The sequence below is a fragment of the Oryzias latipes genome, chromosome 7, assembly GCF_002234675.1.
Source record: "Oryzias latipes chromosome 7, ASM223467v1".
Classification (NCBI taxonomy): Eukaryota; Metazoa; Chordata; class Actinopteri; order Beloniformes; family Adrianichthyidae; genus Oryzias; species Oryzias latipes.
This window is the reverse complement of record NC_019865.2, coordinates 23,771,187-23,790,543: the sequence shown is the minus strand read 5'-3', so window position 1 is coordinate 23,790,543 and position 19,357 is coordinate 23,771,187. Positions and strand designations below refer to the sequence as shown.

Sequence of the window (19,357 nt, the reverse complement as noted above, 5' to 3'; positions counted from 1 at the left end):
GGTTCTTGAATGTGGGTGTGTTTAAATAACTGTGGCGATCACTCCCAGCTGGTTAAGAACCAGAGAAAAACGAATTGTTGGCGAATGTGGTTAATTTGATTCTTGAGACATTTATTTGACGCAGTAGGCCAGGTACCACGCAACACTGTAGTGCAGTCACCAACGTGACAGCACGCCGGACTGAATCCCTAAGGCGCGGGCTGCCGCTGCATTGTATGTCGCATCTGATGCGAGCCTAAAAGACATTTTGTGCTACATTTGCGATGCCAGCTCCCGAATATAGCCCTTCGCCCTGCAGCTTTGACTTCCTCTGCCTTGAGACACTTTCAATTAGGCCTCAGAAGGGTCATCTGTCTGAGCGCCGCCCGAAGACGCTGAAGACTGGAAAGACGGCAGGAGCGTCTGCTCTGAATCATCCTCCCCACCCTTTCTTTTGTTGCCCCTCCAGCCGCCATGAGAAGCAGGAACAGTCAGCTCATGTTCCACGTTGACTCCAATTCTTCATCTGAGGGGAGATCATCTGATCCTTCCCTGACTGACTCACAAACCGCAAACGCATCGCTGAGATTTGAAGGAGATCTTTTTTATTTGGGGTTTGTTTTCTGACCTGCAAGACGTAATCCAGAGCAAGATGTCGGAAGCACTTGCGGGTGATGGCGAGCGTGCCGGTGGCCTCCTCCACCTCGTGGGGCTTGTTCTTGGGCGCCTGGGCGTTCTTCACTTGCGCTATTTCCAGATCCTCGCGGACCCTGTCGAAGTGCTTCTTCGTCTCCTTGAACTTTCGGACGTCCCTAAACACCAAAGCAGAAAAGGTTCAAGTCAACAAGTCTCCGATGATTTGATGATGATGACGACACGCCTGTGACATCATGTTTGGGCTGAAGAAGGTTAATCTGTGAAGACCCCCTCTGACAACATTAGGGGTCTTTGGTGTTTTCAACATGTTCTTATGGCATTTTTCTGATGATAGAGATAGATAGAGATAGAGATATTCTCTATTGATCCCACGTTGGGGAAATTCAATTGTTCAGCAGTTCAGTGCAAAATAGAGGAAAAAAAAGATGGAGGACACATATAGAGAAATTAGGCTTAAAGTTTGCATTTGTGAGTATTTCTTTATTCAAATCACTGTGAATCAGGAGCAGATGAAAAAATGGCATTTCAGAAAGGTTATAGCTTTGACAATGGAGTGGGCCAGAACTCCCTGCTCTGCTCCATTCTCTACTTGCTGATGAATAGATCCATAAACGTCTTTGCTTTCCTTGTCTGAACTGGAATCTGAATTAAAACTGTACGACTGGAATGCTCTAATATTGCTAGCTATTTCTGTTGGGGCATGAGGGGCTGAGGGGGGGTGTAAACAGATGGATGATGTCAAGTGGGGACGGGCTTACCGTGCCACAACAGTCCCACCCCCAAATCAGATGCAAACTATTAGTTAACTCCTGCCGCTCTGCAGAAACTATGTCTTAGAAAACAACACCGTTTTTGTTTTTGGCTAAAAACGTCCTCATCATAATTAGAGGAAACACTGTGAAAATTGGGACACCCTTCTTTTTCTACATTATTCTGTTTGTTTTTTTTCTTTCCACAAATCGTTCTTGTGATCTGTTAGTGTTTTCTGTTTTGAAAATATGCTAAAAACTCTATAAAAAGAAATTTTAAAAAAATTAAAAAAAAGAAAATTGGGACACCCAAAAAGGACCCCACGGGTCAACGAGGACGAAACCACCCCTGAAAAATTAAAAAAAAGTTGAAGACTCTGCTCTTTTTTTTGCCCCGGTTGAATTTTTGATGAAGTAGGTTTGTGCAGGAACTGAAAAAGCAGGTCTACTCACTCTTTGACAAAGTTGTGCAACTGCTGCTTCACAGAGCGCTGAGCTTGATCGAACAGGATCTGAAATGCAAAAAGATCGTCATTTTAGAAAAGACGTTTTATAAACATGGACAAGGTTTTTAGATGGAATGCCATGGTTCTCTGTTTAAAACCATTGAACCAATTTGTGGGGAAAGTGAATCGTTGCATCTCTACTGCATATCATTACATTTATGCTGAAAGTGTCAAACACAAGGATTTATTTATTGTTTAATTACACCAGGCTTATTATAAGTCAACCATAAGGTTTTTCTTCATTGTTACTTGCTTATTAGCAATTTTTTTAAACCTTTTTTTGTTGTCCTTTAGTAAAACACAAATCATAAATAGAACTGAAACAAAACACTGACCAAAAATGGAGGTTTGAACTGAATCATTGGGAACGTGAATCATTGAACTACCAAGAATTTAGTTTAACTGATTTCAGTCATTTTTGAAAAATAATCTCTTCTTTTTTGAGCCTCTACACTTATAAATTCCTAAATTTTAGTTCAACAAGTGACAAAACGCTAAAAAAGGGTTTTCATGTGGACTGTAATAACCTTAGCTTTGACGTTTGATCTTTTAATTTTCTCCTTTGTCATATTTTTTATTAAATAAAGAACAAAAATCTAAAGAAAATCTTTTTTTTTAAAATATTGACTTTTATTTACCCAGGATATTACCATCGAGATTACAAACCTCTTTTGCAAAAGAGTCCAGGCCAAAAAGCAGGTTACAAATACATTAAAACATTGAAATAGTAAAATACTGAGTTATAAAGTAAAATAATAAAACTGTGATTAAGAGAAACAATTACAAGATTTCGTGGGGTTCTGTCGAAGTTATTATTGTGCTCATTTAAAGAAATACATCTTGGATTGGGAGTAAAGTGCACCGTTTTTATTTAAAAGCTGAACAAACAACTTAAAAGGTTTTGGTTATATTTCTCCAACTTTGATAAACTGCTCTGTACTTCACAAATTGAGATAAATTGATCTTTTGGAGGCAAATCTCATTCGAGCTGCTTAAACTTTTGACCAACAGAGGGCGACAAAGGACGTCTTGCTTCTCTGCGATTTAGTCATCCGATCCGATGGGATTGGACAGTGATGCCTGTTGGAGTGGCGGGATGGTGAACACTCCGCTCTGACCGGACCGGGTCTGCTTCAATCAGGCAGCACACGACCTTTAGCTGGATGTTCCTAACTCCAGTTCCCTCCCCGCCGCATGCACGCACGCCCTCTTAGACTGACGCCGCTAAATAGGTCACTCGGGCAAAAAGGGAGGGAGAGAGCGAGAAGAGGAGGGAGGGAGAGGGTAGGGAAGAGCCCGCCGGTGTAACGTCACACAGCGGAGCCACTTCCACTGCGGGGGAACCCCAACTGTCGCATTTCCGCAACAATTGGGCGAATAGAGCGGCTGGGCCTTGCATCCATTCATCCCCTTTCTTTTAAAGGAAAGCGAGGATTCTGGGAACACCTGCTCGTCAGACCAGCACAAACACTGCATGCTTTTGGACTGTGGGGAGGATGTGGGTAACCCTGCAACACCGCAGCCCGATCTGTCTCATCCGCATAAGGAATAATATCAACATCGTCATAGTTTGGAGGCTGCTTTGAAAACAAGTGTCAACAGAAGTTTGACCTCAGGGGTCACAGATGAAATATTCCTCTGCTTTTCTGCACAGACTTCACACAGAGGGGAAGTTTCTTTTAGAACAAAAAAAAAAAAAAAAAAGGCTGGTAACTGAAAGCGGTGGCATTTACTGGATCCTGTGGGTTCGGGTTGTATTTACTGCCCTGCCTTTGCATAATTGTCGGCTGCCCCAGACGCTGAGTTGCGCGACTACTTGCAAGTCTTCCAGCTTGTTACAAACAAAGAATTTTTAAAGGCAGTGTCTGATCGAGCACGTGTCCTCAATCTGCTTCCCTAGATGCAGTTTAACAAGCTCTGAGAAAAGTGCGAGTGGGACTTTCTCTCGTTAGAGGCCGGCGCACATATGGAGAGGAAAACGGCCCCGTTTTTTGCAGCAGACCTGAAAGCCAAGGTGACTCGGTTAAAGAAACACACCAGAAGAGTGGTGTTTGTGTTAGGAAGGAGCGCCGCTGAGAAGCTTTCTGGATCGGGAATTGAACGAGGCTTGACGCATTCCTGCGCCGCTTTTAAAGCAGGACGACATCAGGCTTTCATGACTCCACAAACCCACCGGTTGTATTTGCACAGGATCAAAGAGAATCAAGAACCATAAGAAGATAAAAGTTAGCCTTTTGTTTGCTTTGCATAAACATGGTGGACTGACTCCTATCAGTTCATTTCTTTCTAATTCCTATTGACCATCTTTTATTTAACCGTTAGTTAACCCTTTATTATACCATGGTCCGGGTGAATACTTTATTCTGATTGGCTGCTGGGTGTGCGTTAAAACCTGATAACCGCACGGTGAAAAAAGAAGTTCCGGTCACCTAGCTTAAATGTTTTGTATCACTGCGCCGGCTTCCTTAAAAAAAACTTTTGCTTCATCATTTGGACAAAAACAAACGGTAAGAGGTGAACTTTCTCTCTGAACTGATGCTTTATTCAACCCATCGGAAAGATCAGGATATATATGTTGCCCAATCTTCACTGCAGCGGTGGCACAGCGCGACGCAGACTATTTGTTACGTGATGCGGCGCATCGTAACAAATAGTCCGCTTTTTGTGAGAAAACGATCCAAATCAGAAAAGAAACAAGAATTAAGGATTAACAACTGGTTAATATGTATTGCTTTTGTAAGTGACCATGGAATTAGTGGGTTAATGGCCGACAAAGTGTGCGTTATCACTTTTTAACGCACTTCATGAAAGCTTCGCATCAGACAGTTCAGGCTTCCACGGCGTGCGTTAAAAAGTAACCATGCACACCATTATCCCTTACATACCAAAGTTCTCGCCAATGCAATGAACATAATTCCAATGGATTCCGAAGCTGATTTTTATCTGCGTCAGAGTCGGTTGCAATTATATTGATTTATTGATTTCTTGATATTATATTGAATTATTGAATAAATAGTTACGATAATCCAAAGAACGTCAAAACTGGGGCTAAAGTCCTGGTGTTAAAAGGTCAAAAAAAACATCTCTTATCCCAGATGTTAACCATAAAGTTCATCCTTAGCTCTGAATCGGTGCTTCTGTGTGAAACTTGAAGTATATTCCTACGAGGAATACAATGTGGGAAGTATTTTTTATGCTGGCAGCTATATAGCAAGCCGACCGTAGTATTTTGTTAAATGTAGCTCTGCAGCGAACCGACAAATAAAAACTAACAAACCTTAAATTGATATTAAAAAAGGTCACATTGTTTCAGTAAGACCACCACCTAAAATAAGTCGAGATCGCTAAAAGCCAGTTTTTCACTTCCTTCTTGATCAGATTTGATGAGACTGAAGCCTGTTGGCCAAATTAATGAGAGAAGTAAGATTTTTGGGTGGATAATTGTCACATAAATAACAAAAATATTTTTTAAATGTGCTTCTGTTACATTTAAAGAGCCTAAATAATGGCTAATAAAATTTATGGAGGTTTTAAGTGTTTTGTAATGTTAATTCCTCACAAAGAACAACCCCAACGCGGTATTTTGATCCATTCACACATCTCAAGTGGGTTCTCACATTGTGACATCACAAAGTGGGGAACAGCTACTTCCAGGAAGAGTCTCCACTGCCAGCCCCGCCCCCAGGCCAACACAAAAACCCACTTTCTCCACGGAGCTAGCGGTGATCGGCTAAACGCTTTACTTTTCTATGCACAATATGTACATCCCTCTCGGCAAAAGTTTGGCTGGCCGGCTCTAGGATGATGTCATGAAATGGGCGGCACCCACACGGAGGAAAAGGCGGTGCCTCATACATTGAGTCGTCTTACTTCCGGGTTGGAAAATGAGCTGCGAAAATAACTCATATTTCATAAGAAAATCTTCTTCTTCTTTTTTTTAGTGTGCCAATGAACCAACCAACCAGGAAACAGAACACAGCGCGCTGTAAAAAAGAAAAAAAACAGAAACAACATAAAAAAACTGCATAGAAAAAAAAACCTGCATAACAGCGAGAGGGCGAAAGGTGAATGAGGGAATATTGTGTCAAACAGGTCATTGTCATTGTGTGCAAATGCACATTTGGATTGTTTTTTACAACTTTACAGTTAGGCTGAATTATAAAAAAGGGCAATTTTTGGCAGTAAGAGGATTTTGTTACAGAAAAAAGGTCATTATTTTCAACAGTTTCCATTGTTTATGCTAGCCTGGGCTAACTTGGAAATGACTTCTTCACACTGGGTTGATCCTAATCTCATCCAAAAACAATCAAAGCAAGAGAAATAAAAGCAGGCAGCTGAAAATATCAATGAGACCTGAAGATTTAAAAAAAAGAAGTTTTTTCTTCATGGATTAGGACCACTGCAAAATACGAGCAGGCAGAGGAAATCCCGCCGGGTTTTTATTTTTTTTATTTTTTTGCAGTTTCCTAATATAACTGAGACACTGGCATCTCATGTGGGGGTTGGTTTCTCCTCCTGCAGCAGCGCACGCGTTCCGCCCCAAAACATAAATAGATCCAAAGAATTAGGGTTAAAAATGTACAGAGTACTCGAATAATTCCGACTGTGAGTTTTCGCAGCTGAAATGTGAGTCTATCTGCACGTGTGCCCGCCAACCCACCCACCCAGCCACCCCTATCCTTCATTCCTAATGCATGTTCACAGACTCAAACACGGGTGAATAATTAATTCAGTCAAATGTAGCTTCATGCTCGAATTGACCTCAAACCGATGAAAACGGCGGGCTCGGTTTGTTGACGCCGACGTGGAAGACATTCTGGAGGAGGGCTAAACTTGGCTGGCTTTTGACATTCACACAAGACGGCTTGTTGATCTGTCGTGTGCTGCTGGACTGGAAAAAGCAAAAAGCAGAGCCTCTTGTGCTTTTCATGGACCTCGGTTCTGCATGGCGTTCGTCTAGGGCCGTGCAGTGTTTGGATTTCTTTTGTAGGCTTCAACAGGCTCCTGAGAATGGCTGCGACAAGCACGCCTGGCACTCAGCACTCCCCTGTGCACAATGCCATTTACAGGCTGCAAGGCATGTGTGTGCGGGGAGGGGGGGGTTTGGGGGCGCATCCTTCTCTAGTAGCACATACGACCGTCATCATTTCTTATTTATTGAAGGTGCTCCGCAGAGCAACACATTTAAATGCGCGTAGGGTCCTTCCTGCTTGAAGAGCCGACCTGTAAAAAAGGTGGCGAAGTGATGCTCCATCCACATTGTTGTTTCGCCGTTTGGGGAATCCCCTCGCATCAAGGCCTATGTTTGCCCCTCCCTCCTCTGTTCTGCCAGACATCAACGGAAAAGCCTTTGAGAGAATCATATCGGTGTCCGCTCACATTCGCAGCACTGATATTGACTGAAAGGGGAGGAAAGGAAACTAGGGGGAGCAAAACTGAAGTGAAAATTTAACAGCTCCGAGGCCGGAGGGTGAACGGGCAACAGGTCGGTTGCAAGGGACTCAAGTGGATGAGGATGGGGTCGACCCCACCCGGATCCCCACCGGGAATGAAGGCACACATGTGGAGACGCCATTGACTTGGAGGAGAAGCCACAGGTCCTTCGCCCTATGGAGATGAAATGAGGAAGTTGCAGACCACAGGGGGTGAAGGCAAATCACAACATCAATGCCCAGAATCCAGGAAGAGGGATCACACCACCAGTCTGTGTGCTTTAATTCATCTGTCTGTCTGTCCGTCCTTCTGCTATAAGGAGTTTTGTGCTGGGTCACAGGGGTCGCAGGCAGGACACATCCTGGACAGCTCCCAAGTCCATCCCAAGACTAAACAGTCACACTTACTCACACAAATACACACATGCACACACACTCACTCTCTCCTTCGAAGATGGATCTAGGATGGAACTGCTGCACGACTGACTTTTTTCTCCTTCTATCCCCACTTTTAGTGATTCAGATTGATTCTTCAGTTTTCTTTTTGTTATAAAATATAAAAATATAAAAGGTGTGAGAGTCTGAACCCACAGCAGAAAAGCCCTTCAGTGTCACGACCCAACCAGGCCTTATGCAACGCTGCAGTGTGTCGAGGTCACACAGGGCCATTGGTGTCCTGCAGCAAAGTCCAACATACGCCTGCCGGGCAGAGCCATTTACCCCCGCCATTTAAAACTCTGACCCCCCTCCCCACCGACTGACTGAACGGGGAGGGGGCGAGTCTGTGGATCATCAGTGATGCACAAACGCTGCACTTTGCTATGAAGCACTCAGAGAGTTCAAGCTAATGGACATCAAAGTGCCTCAGAGGGGAAGGAGAAGGGGCAGAAGGTCAGGATCCAGCAGCTCTGCTTAATGCAAACAGACAGATGAGGAATGAAAGGCAGCAACAGAGATGAAGAGAAGCTCTGAAAAACAAGCTGAAGGCCTTTGTGAGAGCTGCTGCACTGTGACCTTCCTAAGGGGTCAAAGTCATTTACTGTATTTTAATCCCAAACCTTCCAATTAAGCATGAACGACAAATTAGCTCATTCACGATAATGTATATTTTAGAATACGACTGATGATTATTTTTCATTATGAGGCAAAACAAAGGGCTGTAACGAGTAGCTAAATACCCGGATAGTCGCGATCTGGTCCCAGAATATCAGGTAACAAATATTTGAGATGTCTGAGATTTCTGATTTATGATCTTTAGAAATATAGTAGACTTCAAACAATGTAATTATTTGATTTTTTGATTTGAAATGGTTTATTTCAAGCAATCAAATAAGAATAGTACACAAAAACAATACAATCATCAGTTCTCCATTCATACAATGACATATCAAACTTGGGATAATTAGACATAAAAATTTAATATTGCTTGAAAGGGAGTAGAAGGAAGCGAACTTATATATTCCCTCCCCTGTTGTACTGTAACCATTTTATTACATGATTGATCATTATCAGGTTCATAACTTTATGAGACAGAATTAAGAATCCTTGGGTATCGATAAAGCACGACAAAGATGAACTACTTAAAATATTATGTAAAAAATAAATGTTTGGGAAATCAACATGGCAAATGCAGATCAGTTATAAAAATATATATATATATATTGAAAAAATATATATAAAAAAATACAGATTATGTTAATTACAAAAAATCATGCATATGATTAAAAAAACACTATATCAGTAAAATAAATCCTAAACCTTATGATATATATATATTATTCTTCAAAATGTGCAGAATAGTGTTGAATTTTAAGTAGATAAACTAAACTAAACGTTTGTGCTACAGTCACCCAAAGTCCATACCTTTTCAAAGCTAAGTGGCGGTGAAGGTTTCTTATTTTAAAGTAAAACTATCAGATGTTTTGTTGTTTGTAGTTGACAAAAATGAGCCTGAAGTTCAGTTTACCAGAGGAGAGCCTGCGCATGCAGACAACAGAAATGAGAGCCTGAAACTTGCCGGATTGTGTATCAATAATGGGTTTGTTGGTTACATTGTGTTACCATATTTAAGTTTTTTTTTTTTAATAATATGAAACCTATAATAGTAAAATAAACTTCTTTTTAACCACTCCTGACGTGAGATTAAATTAAGAGACCTTATATGTTTTATAAATCCTCCAAAATTCACACGTCAGATGAATGAGTAATATGATGATCCAATCTATTTTCAGAACTTTTTATTATTAGATTAGGTTGAAAGCACATGTCCTTATCTACTGCACAACTATAGGCACTGTTGTGTCTATAGCTGTGCAAAAGTAAGTTCTTAAATGAGAGAATTGCATAACAAGTGCAACTAAATTCACTGCTTTAAAAAGGATCTTATTTTTATTTTGAAAGGAACTTGAATGTGCTGATGTCAGAGTAAAATACATCATAATTGTTATATGATGATTTCTATTTAAAAATAAAACACATAGTTTATTTATTGTGAATATGTAAGGCTACATCTTATAACTAAATGGCAGACTGACCTCAAAAAAATTAGTTTTTATCAAAAGAGTAGTGAGATTTTGTGGCTCTAACTCGGTTCGTCAGTAAGAAATTGGACCAAATGGTTCTTTTAGAAGTTCCAGACTCCTGGTTTAGCTGTCCAATCAATGACACAAGTCAAAGTACACATGCACACTCTTTATAAAGTACAGACCAAAAGTTTGGACACAGCTTCTCATTCAAATGAATGGGAAGGTGTGTCCAAACTTTTGGTCTGTACTCTACATGTTGGCAGTGGAATATTTACAATGACAGACTTTAAAATCTTGTCCACACATGTCAAATTAAGTTATAATTAATAATTCCAAAAATAATTTGAACTCAATTATTGGTAGAAAATCTGAATTTGAATTATTCTGATCCAGATCTCAGACCATCAGTCATCCCTGTGATTATTTCCAGGATTAAATGAATAAATTCCAGGTTGGCTTCTTTAAAGTTAATACATATAAAAAGAGCCAAGAAAGCCTTTCTTTTGAACGGCTCTTTAAAACGAAATGATGCAAAAGATTCGGCTCCCTAAAAAGAGCCATAAATCGGATCACTATCCACTTCCAATCCTTTCTTCCTCCACCAAAGACGAGATCTCCTCTAAGTCTGTGTGATGCTTCTGTCTGAAGAGACGCAGTTTTCGGCATTTTCAACGTTTTTATACTAATATAACAGATTTTCAGTCCTCTTTGTTGTCTGTGTTTGTGGGGGAGTACTAGGTTTAGGAAAGTATTGATTTAAGGCTGTGCTTCTCAATGATTTTTTGCCAGGCCCCCCCTAAGAAATAGAAAAATGTTTCGACTTTAGACTAAAATTATGACTTATTTCAGTTGTAAATTTACGAGAAATAAGTCATAAATTTAGCCAATAACTTTTAAAGTCATGAATATATGACTTCATTCTTGTAATTTAACAGTTATGACGTTTTTCTCATAAATTTAGGACTTCAAAGTCATAATATTTTTTTTTTTAAAAAGTGTTTGTAAACTGGCCCTAAAACTGCTATAGTAACATTTACTTTATACTATAAAGCATATTCCCCTTATGTCATCTTAAAACACTTTTTATGTAAACATTCTTGCTTATGGGTAAGCATAAATACCAATCAAATTTCAGGATAGAAATGGTAAACGACAGCAAATCTTAAAATAAAAAAAAGATTAATTCAATTCTGAAAAATTGAGTTAAATTCAGAAAAATGGCAGGATTTAAACTTGACACTTTGTTATATCTGTAAATAAATAAGTAGTTTCCTATTCATTAAAAATCCTTTGAATTCATAAAAATTGTATTTATTTTATACATTTTAGTTTTATTGATTTCCTTCATATTTAAAACATTCATAAAATCAGCAAAAAAAAAACCTCTTAACTATTGAAAAATTAATTAAATTCTCAAAAGCCTTCATAAAGTTCTTATGTCAAAGGTTTTAAACCACTTTACTTTAAAACTGCTTAAATTCTTCATAAGGTCAAATGAAAACATTCAGGGCGCTCTCCTGAGTGATCAAAACACATTCAGTGATGTGTTCAAGGACCCTTCAGTTTGGTGTGGCTTTAACTGTGCACGAAATGCAGGAGTAAAGTGTGAACCCAAGAGCCAATTAAAGAAAAAAAAAAAGAAAAGAAAAGAAAAATAAAGGCACCCTGGACCTCTGGGACGGAGCGGCATGCACGACTCACCATGTGGTAGTTTATGATCTCCTGGAGGCTTTCCCCGCATTTTTCCAAGAATTCCTGAAGGGAAAACACCATAATAAAAGCCTTTAATGACCCACTAAATACAGTAATAATCTCAATCACGTTGCGGTTACTGGAATGTCTTTAGAAAAAAAAATATTGTTTTTAAAGGGCTCTCCTGATAAAACCCAAAAATGTAAAACGGAATTACGTAAGGATGTGCTGCATTTACTGTAAAGGTCATTTAAATGGGGCCAGAAAAGTCTCATAATTCACTCTAAATGTTACTGTAAGTGAGGAGATCCTGAGTCAGACACACTGAGCCTACATAAATAAGACTTAATAGGAAAAAATGCTCATTCTATTAAAGTAAAGATAAAAGTAGATAGTTAACACAGTCTCCAGGTCTAACCTGACTATTCAGTTTACAATCAGGTGCTATCTTGTGGGGTCCACTTCCACTCCCAACGTGACTCGGAGGCACGTTAATGTTGGGAGTGGGGTCATCTGGACCCCATAATTATAAAATTTTAAAGTCCAGATGACCCCACCCTTACATTGACGTGTTCTCCCTACCATGACAAAGGTGGATAAAGGTGGAAAGATTTCATGTAATCCATGGACACCAGTGAAGATCACAAGTCATTGAAGAAAAAAGGTTCAGAGCACTGTCTAGTGGGTCTAGATGACCCAACTCCCAATGTTAACGTGCCTAGGGAAGCACAAGGGTTACTAAAGAAATGACCAATCTAAAGTTATTTGCCCCATTAGCATCTTATGGCAGCAGCAGCATGCTGTATCATTGCTCATTCAACATTTATGAACTAATGATACAACAAAACCCTCAGTGTTACAGACACACACACGAATCATGACGTGCTAAGGGTTACCACTAATGTCACAAGTAAAGGTATAGCAAAAGTTTTAGAGGAAAATAAAAGCGTAAAAAAATTAACAATGATGTCAGTTGCAACATTTAGACCTACTGTACTTCAGTTTAAGTCATCGACCACAAAAAAAAAAGGTTTTGATGGTTGACGTCGTGGCAGTAGCACTAAAAACGTGCATCCCTAGCAATGAGAAAAAACCCTTTTCTTCATCTCGCTTCTCTTCTTTTTTATTAATTTATTTCTGAATGGGTGCACCAGATGGCTCTGACCTTTTTTTGTCCATCTCTCTGGTGTTTTGGCGCTTGACAGTAAACCTCCCCACCAAAGTCATCGGCTAAACCCATTTTTACCCCTTGGTGACTTCATCGTTTTGTGTTTCCTAGTTTTGGCCATTTCACACAAAAAAATTAACACAAACAGCAGAATTTTATATACAGTACCTATATGAACATGTAGGTTCTAGAATTCCACGGTTTGACTGATTTTTTAAATATTCTATAAAGTAGACACCCCCCCATCCGTCCACTTTATTTTGAGAGAGACCCACAATTGAACTGATTCCCTCCATCCCCCTTTCCAGTGCCTTCTCAGCAACAGGAGCGCGCACTGCTGCGAGGGGGGCCAATACCCTGTTTTCAGGCTGTTCCAAACACCTTATATAGGTGATAATAGTAAACCGTGTCAGCGCAGATTTTTTCCCCCCAGGCGCTTATCCGGCGCCCCCTTTGAAATGGCGCCCCGGGCAACCGCCTGTACTGCTTGTACCTACAACCGCTACTGATTGTGTTTAGTTACCAAAAGGCCTAAGTACTATAGGCATTCATTGAAAGGCATGGCCCTGCCCCTTACACACAGAGATTCATCCAAATTCTCCTTTTTTTTTGTTTTGATAAAGTAGAGATCTGTAGTTAATGAGATTTGCAAAGTCTAAGCTATTTGATAGTGTTAAACAGTTTGATCCTGATCCTGCTACAGATGTGATGTTAGTTAACCTGTTTAGTTGCTGGATGCTGTAAAGGCTGAATGTTTTTAAAAGTTTGATTTTAATTTTAATTTTATTTATTTATTTATTTTAAATCGGAGCAGCAATTCTTAGGAAGGTCAAACCTTACCGAGATCATCTCATCTTTTTTGCACTGCTGGGACAGATCCCGGACGCCGTTCACAAAGAGCTTGTTGGCGCTGATGTACACCTTCCCGGCTTCTATCATCCCACTGCATAGCTTCACCAGCTGTAGAGACAATAAGAAAGCAGACTTAGATAACGCATCACAGCATCTCACAAGACTTTGTAAACACCTTTCTGTAAGATTTTTAATCCTTAAACAGACAGATGTGATAAACATTCAAAATTCATAAGCCCTTGACAGCCAAAACAGATATTTTAAACCAAACAGCATGGAATTCTATGAAGTCATATTTATGCAACCACATTGCAGACAAAACTTTTTTAAGTTGCAAATGAAAATATTACATATTTGCTTTCAAATACTTTTTCTTTGCTTTCAATTTGTCTTTTTTCTTTTTCTTTTTGCTGTCAAAAACTTGTTTTTTCAAAAAAATCTTGGATTTGTTTTTTTCTTGGATTATCTGATTATTTATGTTGCAAAAGAAAGCCTATTGTGATTAAAGTCAAAGCTGGTCTAATTTTTTGAGCGGAAAGAACTTTGACCGACGTGCTTAAACCGTCACAAAGTGACAAGGACACGCAAAAGCGTGGGTTAAAAGGAAGTGATCACAGGACTGCAGATCAAATCTTGATGCATTACCAAAAAAAGCGTGTATAGGGGACGTCTTGTAAAAGAACAGCTCACGTAATCCTGGCTTCATCTCTGACACACACCGCTGCTCGAAGTCAGGGTCACGGTCGGGCCAAGGACCAGATGGACCTCTGACACAGGCATTACAGGAAAAGCATCTGGCCACCTCATTAGAGGGCAAATAAACGCTTTGAAAGCCAAATTTCATTTGGATGACCTCGTGTTGAACCATTTCGACCAGACTGAGCAGCATTACGATGTTTCATTACAGACTGCTGATGGCACACGCTATTGATGTTGACATCTCCGGATTAGACGCCAAATGACAGAATAACGCAGGATTGAACAGCTGAACCAAACAGTAAAGCTGTTTCATATCCGCTATCCAGTGTGACAGACTGTGGAGATTCCTGGCTTTTACCTCATTTGTTAGGGTTACTTTCAGCATGCAGATTAATGTGGGAAACATGCGAAAGAATTTGCAAGCTCCAGTTGTTGGATAAATTATTTTTGTGGTTTAGAGATGCCTGAGCCTGATTCCTAGAGATTTATATCCCTCTTTGTTTTCGAGGCACCTCTGCCCCACTGGCAGCTGCTCAGTCAGATCAACGGAGCCCAAGAAAACTCAAATGCAAGTGTCTTTTTGAAAATTTGTATTCATTTTTCTATAAATCATACAGAAATTTAACCAGTCACTTTTTTTTAGTGTCTTTTTAAACAATTTTTTTCTTTTTAGATACTGTCATGTCTTTCATGATTAACCTTTCGTCATTAATCAGATTCCTGGACATCACATTTTGGGTTATATTACAACAGTAATTCATTCTCCTGAACTTCATGTGTGAAGCTCAAATATTACATCAAGTCTTGAGATGTTCATTTTATCCTTTTATAACGAAAGCAGTGAGCCCAGTTAAATTAAACACATTACAATTTTCCAAATAATAGGGAAATTGCAAATTGCAAATGTCCTTATTTATAAGGAAAAACAAACATTATCGGAAAACTTTATAATTAGCTACAGGAAAACCTGTGTTGTCTTTGCCAAAAACTACATTAAGATACTTTTCAACCTATACCAAACAAATGGGTTTTACCCACTGTTTTTAAATTATTAATCTTTTAATCTATTACTCTTTTTAGTCTATTGCTATTTTTACTATTTTTATTGTTTTTAATATGTGTATGTGTTTTATGAGTGTGAGCAGATGGCGATTTCTAAATTTCCTCAGGGATTATTAAAGACCTATTATATTCGATTCTATTTTATTTTAAGTTGTGTTTCAACTTTACATCAACTTACATTAATGTTTCATTGCTAACAATTGTTTTTGATTATGGTTTATTTCTTGTTGTTTTTTGTTAGTCACTTGCACCCCTTAGGGGGGGGTTGACCCGTAAGGGTGCTGCAGGTTTTTGGTTTTGTCTGGCCTTGTGGAGGGTTGTAGAGAAGAGAGTCTGCATTCTCAGGGAAGCGCAGGTGTGTCTTGCAGTTCCTCTGAGGCTTGTGTGGCCACTTCAAGGGACATCAAGAAAATGTAATGTACCATTGTTGTCCGTGTAGTAAGTGTATCACGATCATGAAGGATTGTATAAGTTGCTCGTATTTATGACATACAGGTGATGTTGTGGTAGGGTGCCTGTACGCCAAACTCTAGTCATTAGTAAGGTGCAGGTACTGACCACACACAAATTTTGTAAAGCAAGACGAGGCAAGTTTATTTGTATAGCACAATTCGTACACAAAGTTATTCAAAGTGCTGGAAACTGGATTAAAATCGCAATACATAAGAGTACAAAGATTGAAAACATAAACAGTCAGGGGCCATGATTACCCCTAGGTCTCTGACTTGATTTGAAGGTTTTAGACACAGAGAGTGAAGGCAACTGCTGACACTTTCTCTCTGTTTCTGTGGACCAAAGACGATGACTTCAGTCTTGTCTGAGTGTAGCTGGAGAAAGTTGTTTTGCATCCAAGCACTGATCTGTTTGATGGAATAACTGAGTGAATCCACTGGCCCATATTCACCTGCTGTCAGTGACACATAGATCTAAGTATCATCTGCGTAGTTGTGATAAGATATGTTAAGTTTTTTTATGTTAGGTTTCAATCACTGCCTCACCGTCACTTTGTGTGCTTGGTGACATGAGTGCCATCGATATAGAAGAAGGATTAGCATCTATCATTTTCATAACTCTTTGTATTGCCAAAAAAACTATTTTAATAAATTGGAAAAACAAGAAAAATATAAACATAAGTCAACACAGAAATCTGCTGTTTGATCATATCAGCTTGGAAAAAATGTCAGCCCAAAGCTCAAGTAACTTTGAAAGAATTCAGTCTCTCTGGTCTCCTGTGGTTGACTCCATGACTTAGGGGGTGGGGGGCTTGGTCGTCGCTGCTCCTTGCCCTTCTGCCGTGGTTTGGGGTGGGGGTCGGGGCTTCCGGTGCCTGGCGGGGGCGGTGGGGGGCTCCGTTGGTCGGGGGGTCGGGTCCGGTGCCTGGGTGGGGCGGGCTGGGGCGCTGCGTGGTCCTCTGGGCTTGGGTGTGGGGGTGCGTGGTGGGGGGGTGGGGTGGTGGTCTGGCTTGGCTTGGGGGGGTGGTCCCTTTGCCTGTGCTGGGGGGGGTTGACGGGGGGCCCTGCTCGGGTGGGGGGGGCCCAGCGGCGCCGGATGGGCTGCCCATCTGCACCTGGGGCTGGGATCGGCCCTTCCCTGGCTCTGGGACGGGACGGGACAACCCTCTCGGGGCCCCCGGTCGCTCTGGGTGTCACCCGCTTCGGCTGCGGGGTCTGGGGTGGGGTGGGGTGGGGGGCTTGTCGGCCCTGTCCTGTGGGGGGGCGTTCTGGGGGGGAGGGGGGGCCCATTATTAGTACGGGTCGGGGGGGCTAGCGGGTCGGGGTCTCCGCTGAGGCAATCAGTGGTTGCCTCGGCCGGTTGGCCTCCTCGGTCCCGTCGAGGCCTGACCAGAGCTCTTCTAGGGCCGGCGTCTGGGGGTGGGGGCCTGGGCTTGCTCCGGGGGGGGGCGACGCTTTCTGGCTCCTCTCTCTCTGTGTGGGGTGGGTGGTGCCGGGCCTGGGGTGTCGGCGCCTCCGGGGGTGGGCCCCTGGGCTGGGTGGCCCTGGCCCCTTTGCTGGGGGTGGGCTGGGGGACGGCTGTTTGACCACCGGGGGACAGTCTACCAGCTGTCCCCAACTTACCCCCTTCCTTATATAACCTCATATTAGGGTGAGGGGTGGGGGGTCTAGCCTGCGATGCGCCTTGGGGGGGGGCTACTTGGGAGTGGCCCCCCTCCTATGGTTGCCGTATGGAGTGGGCCCCCCCTCTTTCGGTTTTATTTGCACCTTAGACATGTAGGGTCCTTGGTAGGGGGGGTGCTTGGACATCACTGCAAGCAAGCAGCAGATGTCCTCCTGGCACCCTACCCGCCAATTTTAACCGCACCTTAGACATTTAGGGCCCCTTGGTGTGGAGGGTGAGGGGACATCACTGTGAGTAATCAGGAGATGTCCCCTCAGTGCCCTACTCGCCAATTTTAACTGCACCCCCCTTAGTACACACACCCCTCCCCCTTCAATATATACATTCAAACATAAACACACACACATGCACACAAACACCCTCTCAAACACCCATACACGCACACACATTTTACAAGGAAGGTGGGACCTGGGTCCATCTGTCCCCTACCCCTTCCCTGGTGGGGGGTGCGGGCCCCTTGGCGATGGCGGCCGTGTCCCTTGGGTGCCGGCTCCCTGGGCCCGGCGGTGCTCTCTCCGCGCGGTGGGGGGGGTTCATATTACACCTGAGCCGGGGAGGTTCGTGTCCCTGAGGGGTGGGTCCTGGTCCTTGCCCCTGGGCGCTGGGCCCCGCCAAACTTCCAACATGGCCGAGCCTGGTCGGGCCATATTTATAACATCCCTTGTGGGCCGCCCTTTTTTCCCCGGGGTTCCCCCCTCCTGGGCGGGGGCGGCGGGCCCCTGCCTTGCTCCTACCTGGACCAACCGTGGGCCGGGTGGGTGGCTGCCTGGAGTGCGGAGCGGGTCTCCCTTGGGGGGTCCTGGCTCGTACCTGGGGTCGGGGCGGGGGGATGCCCGGAACTCCTGGGTGGTGGTGGGGTGCTCGTCTGGGGCTGTGGGCGTCCCTCTCCGGTGGGGCCCTGCGTTGGGCTCTTCCGGCGCGGCGGGGGGCTGCTTTCCTGGCTGGGCTGGGGCGGCGCTCTCTTTCCCTCTGCGCCTCCCTGCTCTCTGGCTCTGGGGGCCTCGCGGCGGTCCGGCTGGCCCTGGCCTGGGTGGCGGTCTTGGTCGCCCGGGGGGCGGTTGTTCCCTGCCTGTTCCCGTGTGGCGTTGGGGGAATTCCGGCTGCCGCTGCTGCTGCGGCGGGGGTATGGGTGTGGGGGTGGCTGGGCGCTCCTCCTCCTTCTTTTCACATTCCACCATCCATTTTAGAAGAACATAAACACTCACCTGAGCACAGGTGTTAGCTCACCTTTGCACTAATAGTTTGCATGATTGAATGAATGAAAGATTTCACACTAGTTGGTTTAAAGGCATAGGTATGCGTTCGTGAACACTATCTGTTTTGTGTGCATGTTGACATGTGGACATTTTTGCGGCTAGCAGGTGTGTTGATAATATTTGAGTGTGTGTGAACAGGCCCCGCCCTTTTTGTACTACATTTGAACCGTACCGTAACGATAAACAACCAGTAAACCTGTCTGCTCTATGCTGCTTCATGGTCTTACCCCCCTTCCCCTCCTATTATCACCCTCCTACCCCCCCCTCTCTCTAACGTCCCTCTCTCTTCTTCCCCTCTTTCCTTTTCCGTCCGGTCCAACACCAAAGATTTTCAAACATGATTGAAATTAATAAATTTTGGCCTCAATTACAAAAGGGGTTTATTCAGACATACCTTTGGTTTGTCTGAAGATGAATAACCCCTCTTGTTAAAATAAAATATGTCCAACACAAGAGGCCCTCAGCTCTCATCTGTTTGCCTAGCTGTTGGACAGGACAAGTTAAAAAAAAAAATAAAATAAAAAAAAAGATATGTTAATACTGCGAATTAACTGACCTAGTGGCAGCATGTAGAGGTTGATCAAAAGGGGTCCCAGGATTGATCCCTGGGGCACACCACAGTTCAAGGCCATGCAGTCTGAGAC

The 19,357-nt window shown here is 42.7% G+C and overlaps 1 protein-coding gene across 2 annotated transcripts in view; it reads right to left on the bottom strand.

Moving 5' to 3' along the window:
• Positions 1-19,357, bottom strand: part of LOC101161486 (arf-GAP with coiled-coil, ANK repeat and PH domain-containing protein 3) — a 79,587-nt gene that overhangs the window by 28,897 nt on the left and 31,333 nt on the right. For both annotated transcript variants that reach the window (XM_023956872.1, XM_023956873.1), the window contains exons 3-6: positions 13,549-13,668; positions 11,550-11,603; positions 1,839-1,897; positions 608-791 (exon numbers count right to left, since the gene is read on the bottom strand). In XM_023956872.1, coding sequence (XP_023812640.1) covers positions 608-791; positions 1,839-1,897; positions 11,550-11,603; positions 13,549-13,668 — 417 coding nt within the window. The remainder of the gene's footprint in view (positions 1-607; positions 792-1,838; positions 1,898-11,549; positions 11,604-13,548; positions 13,669-19,357) is intronic.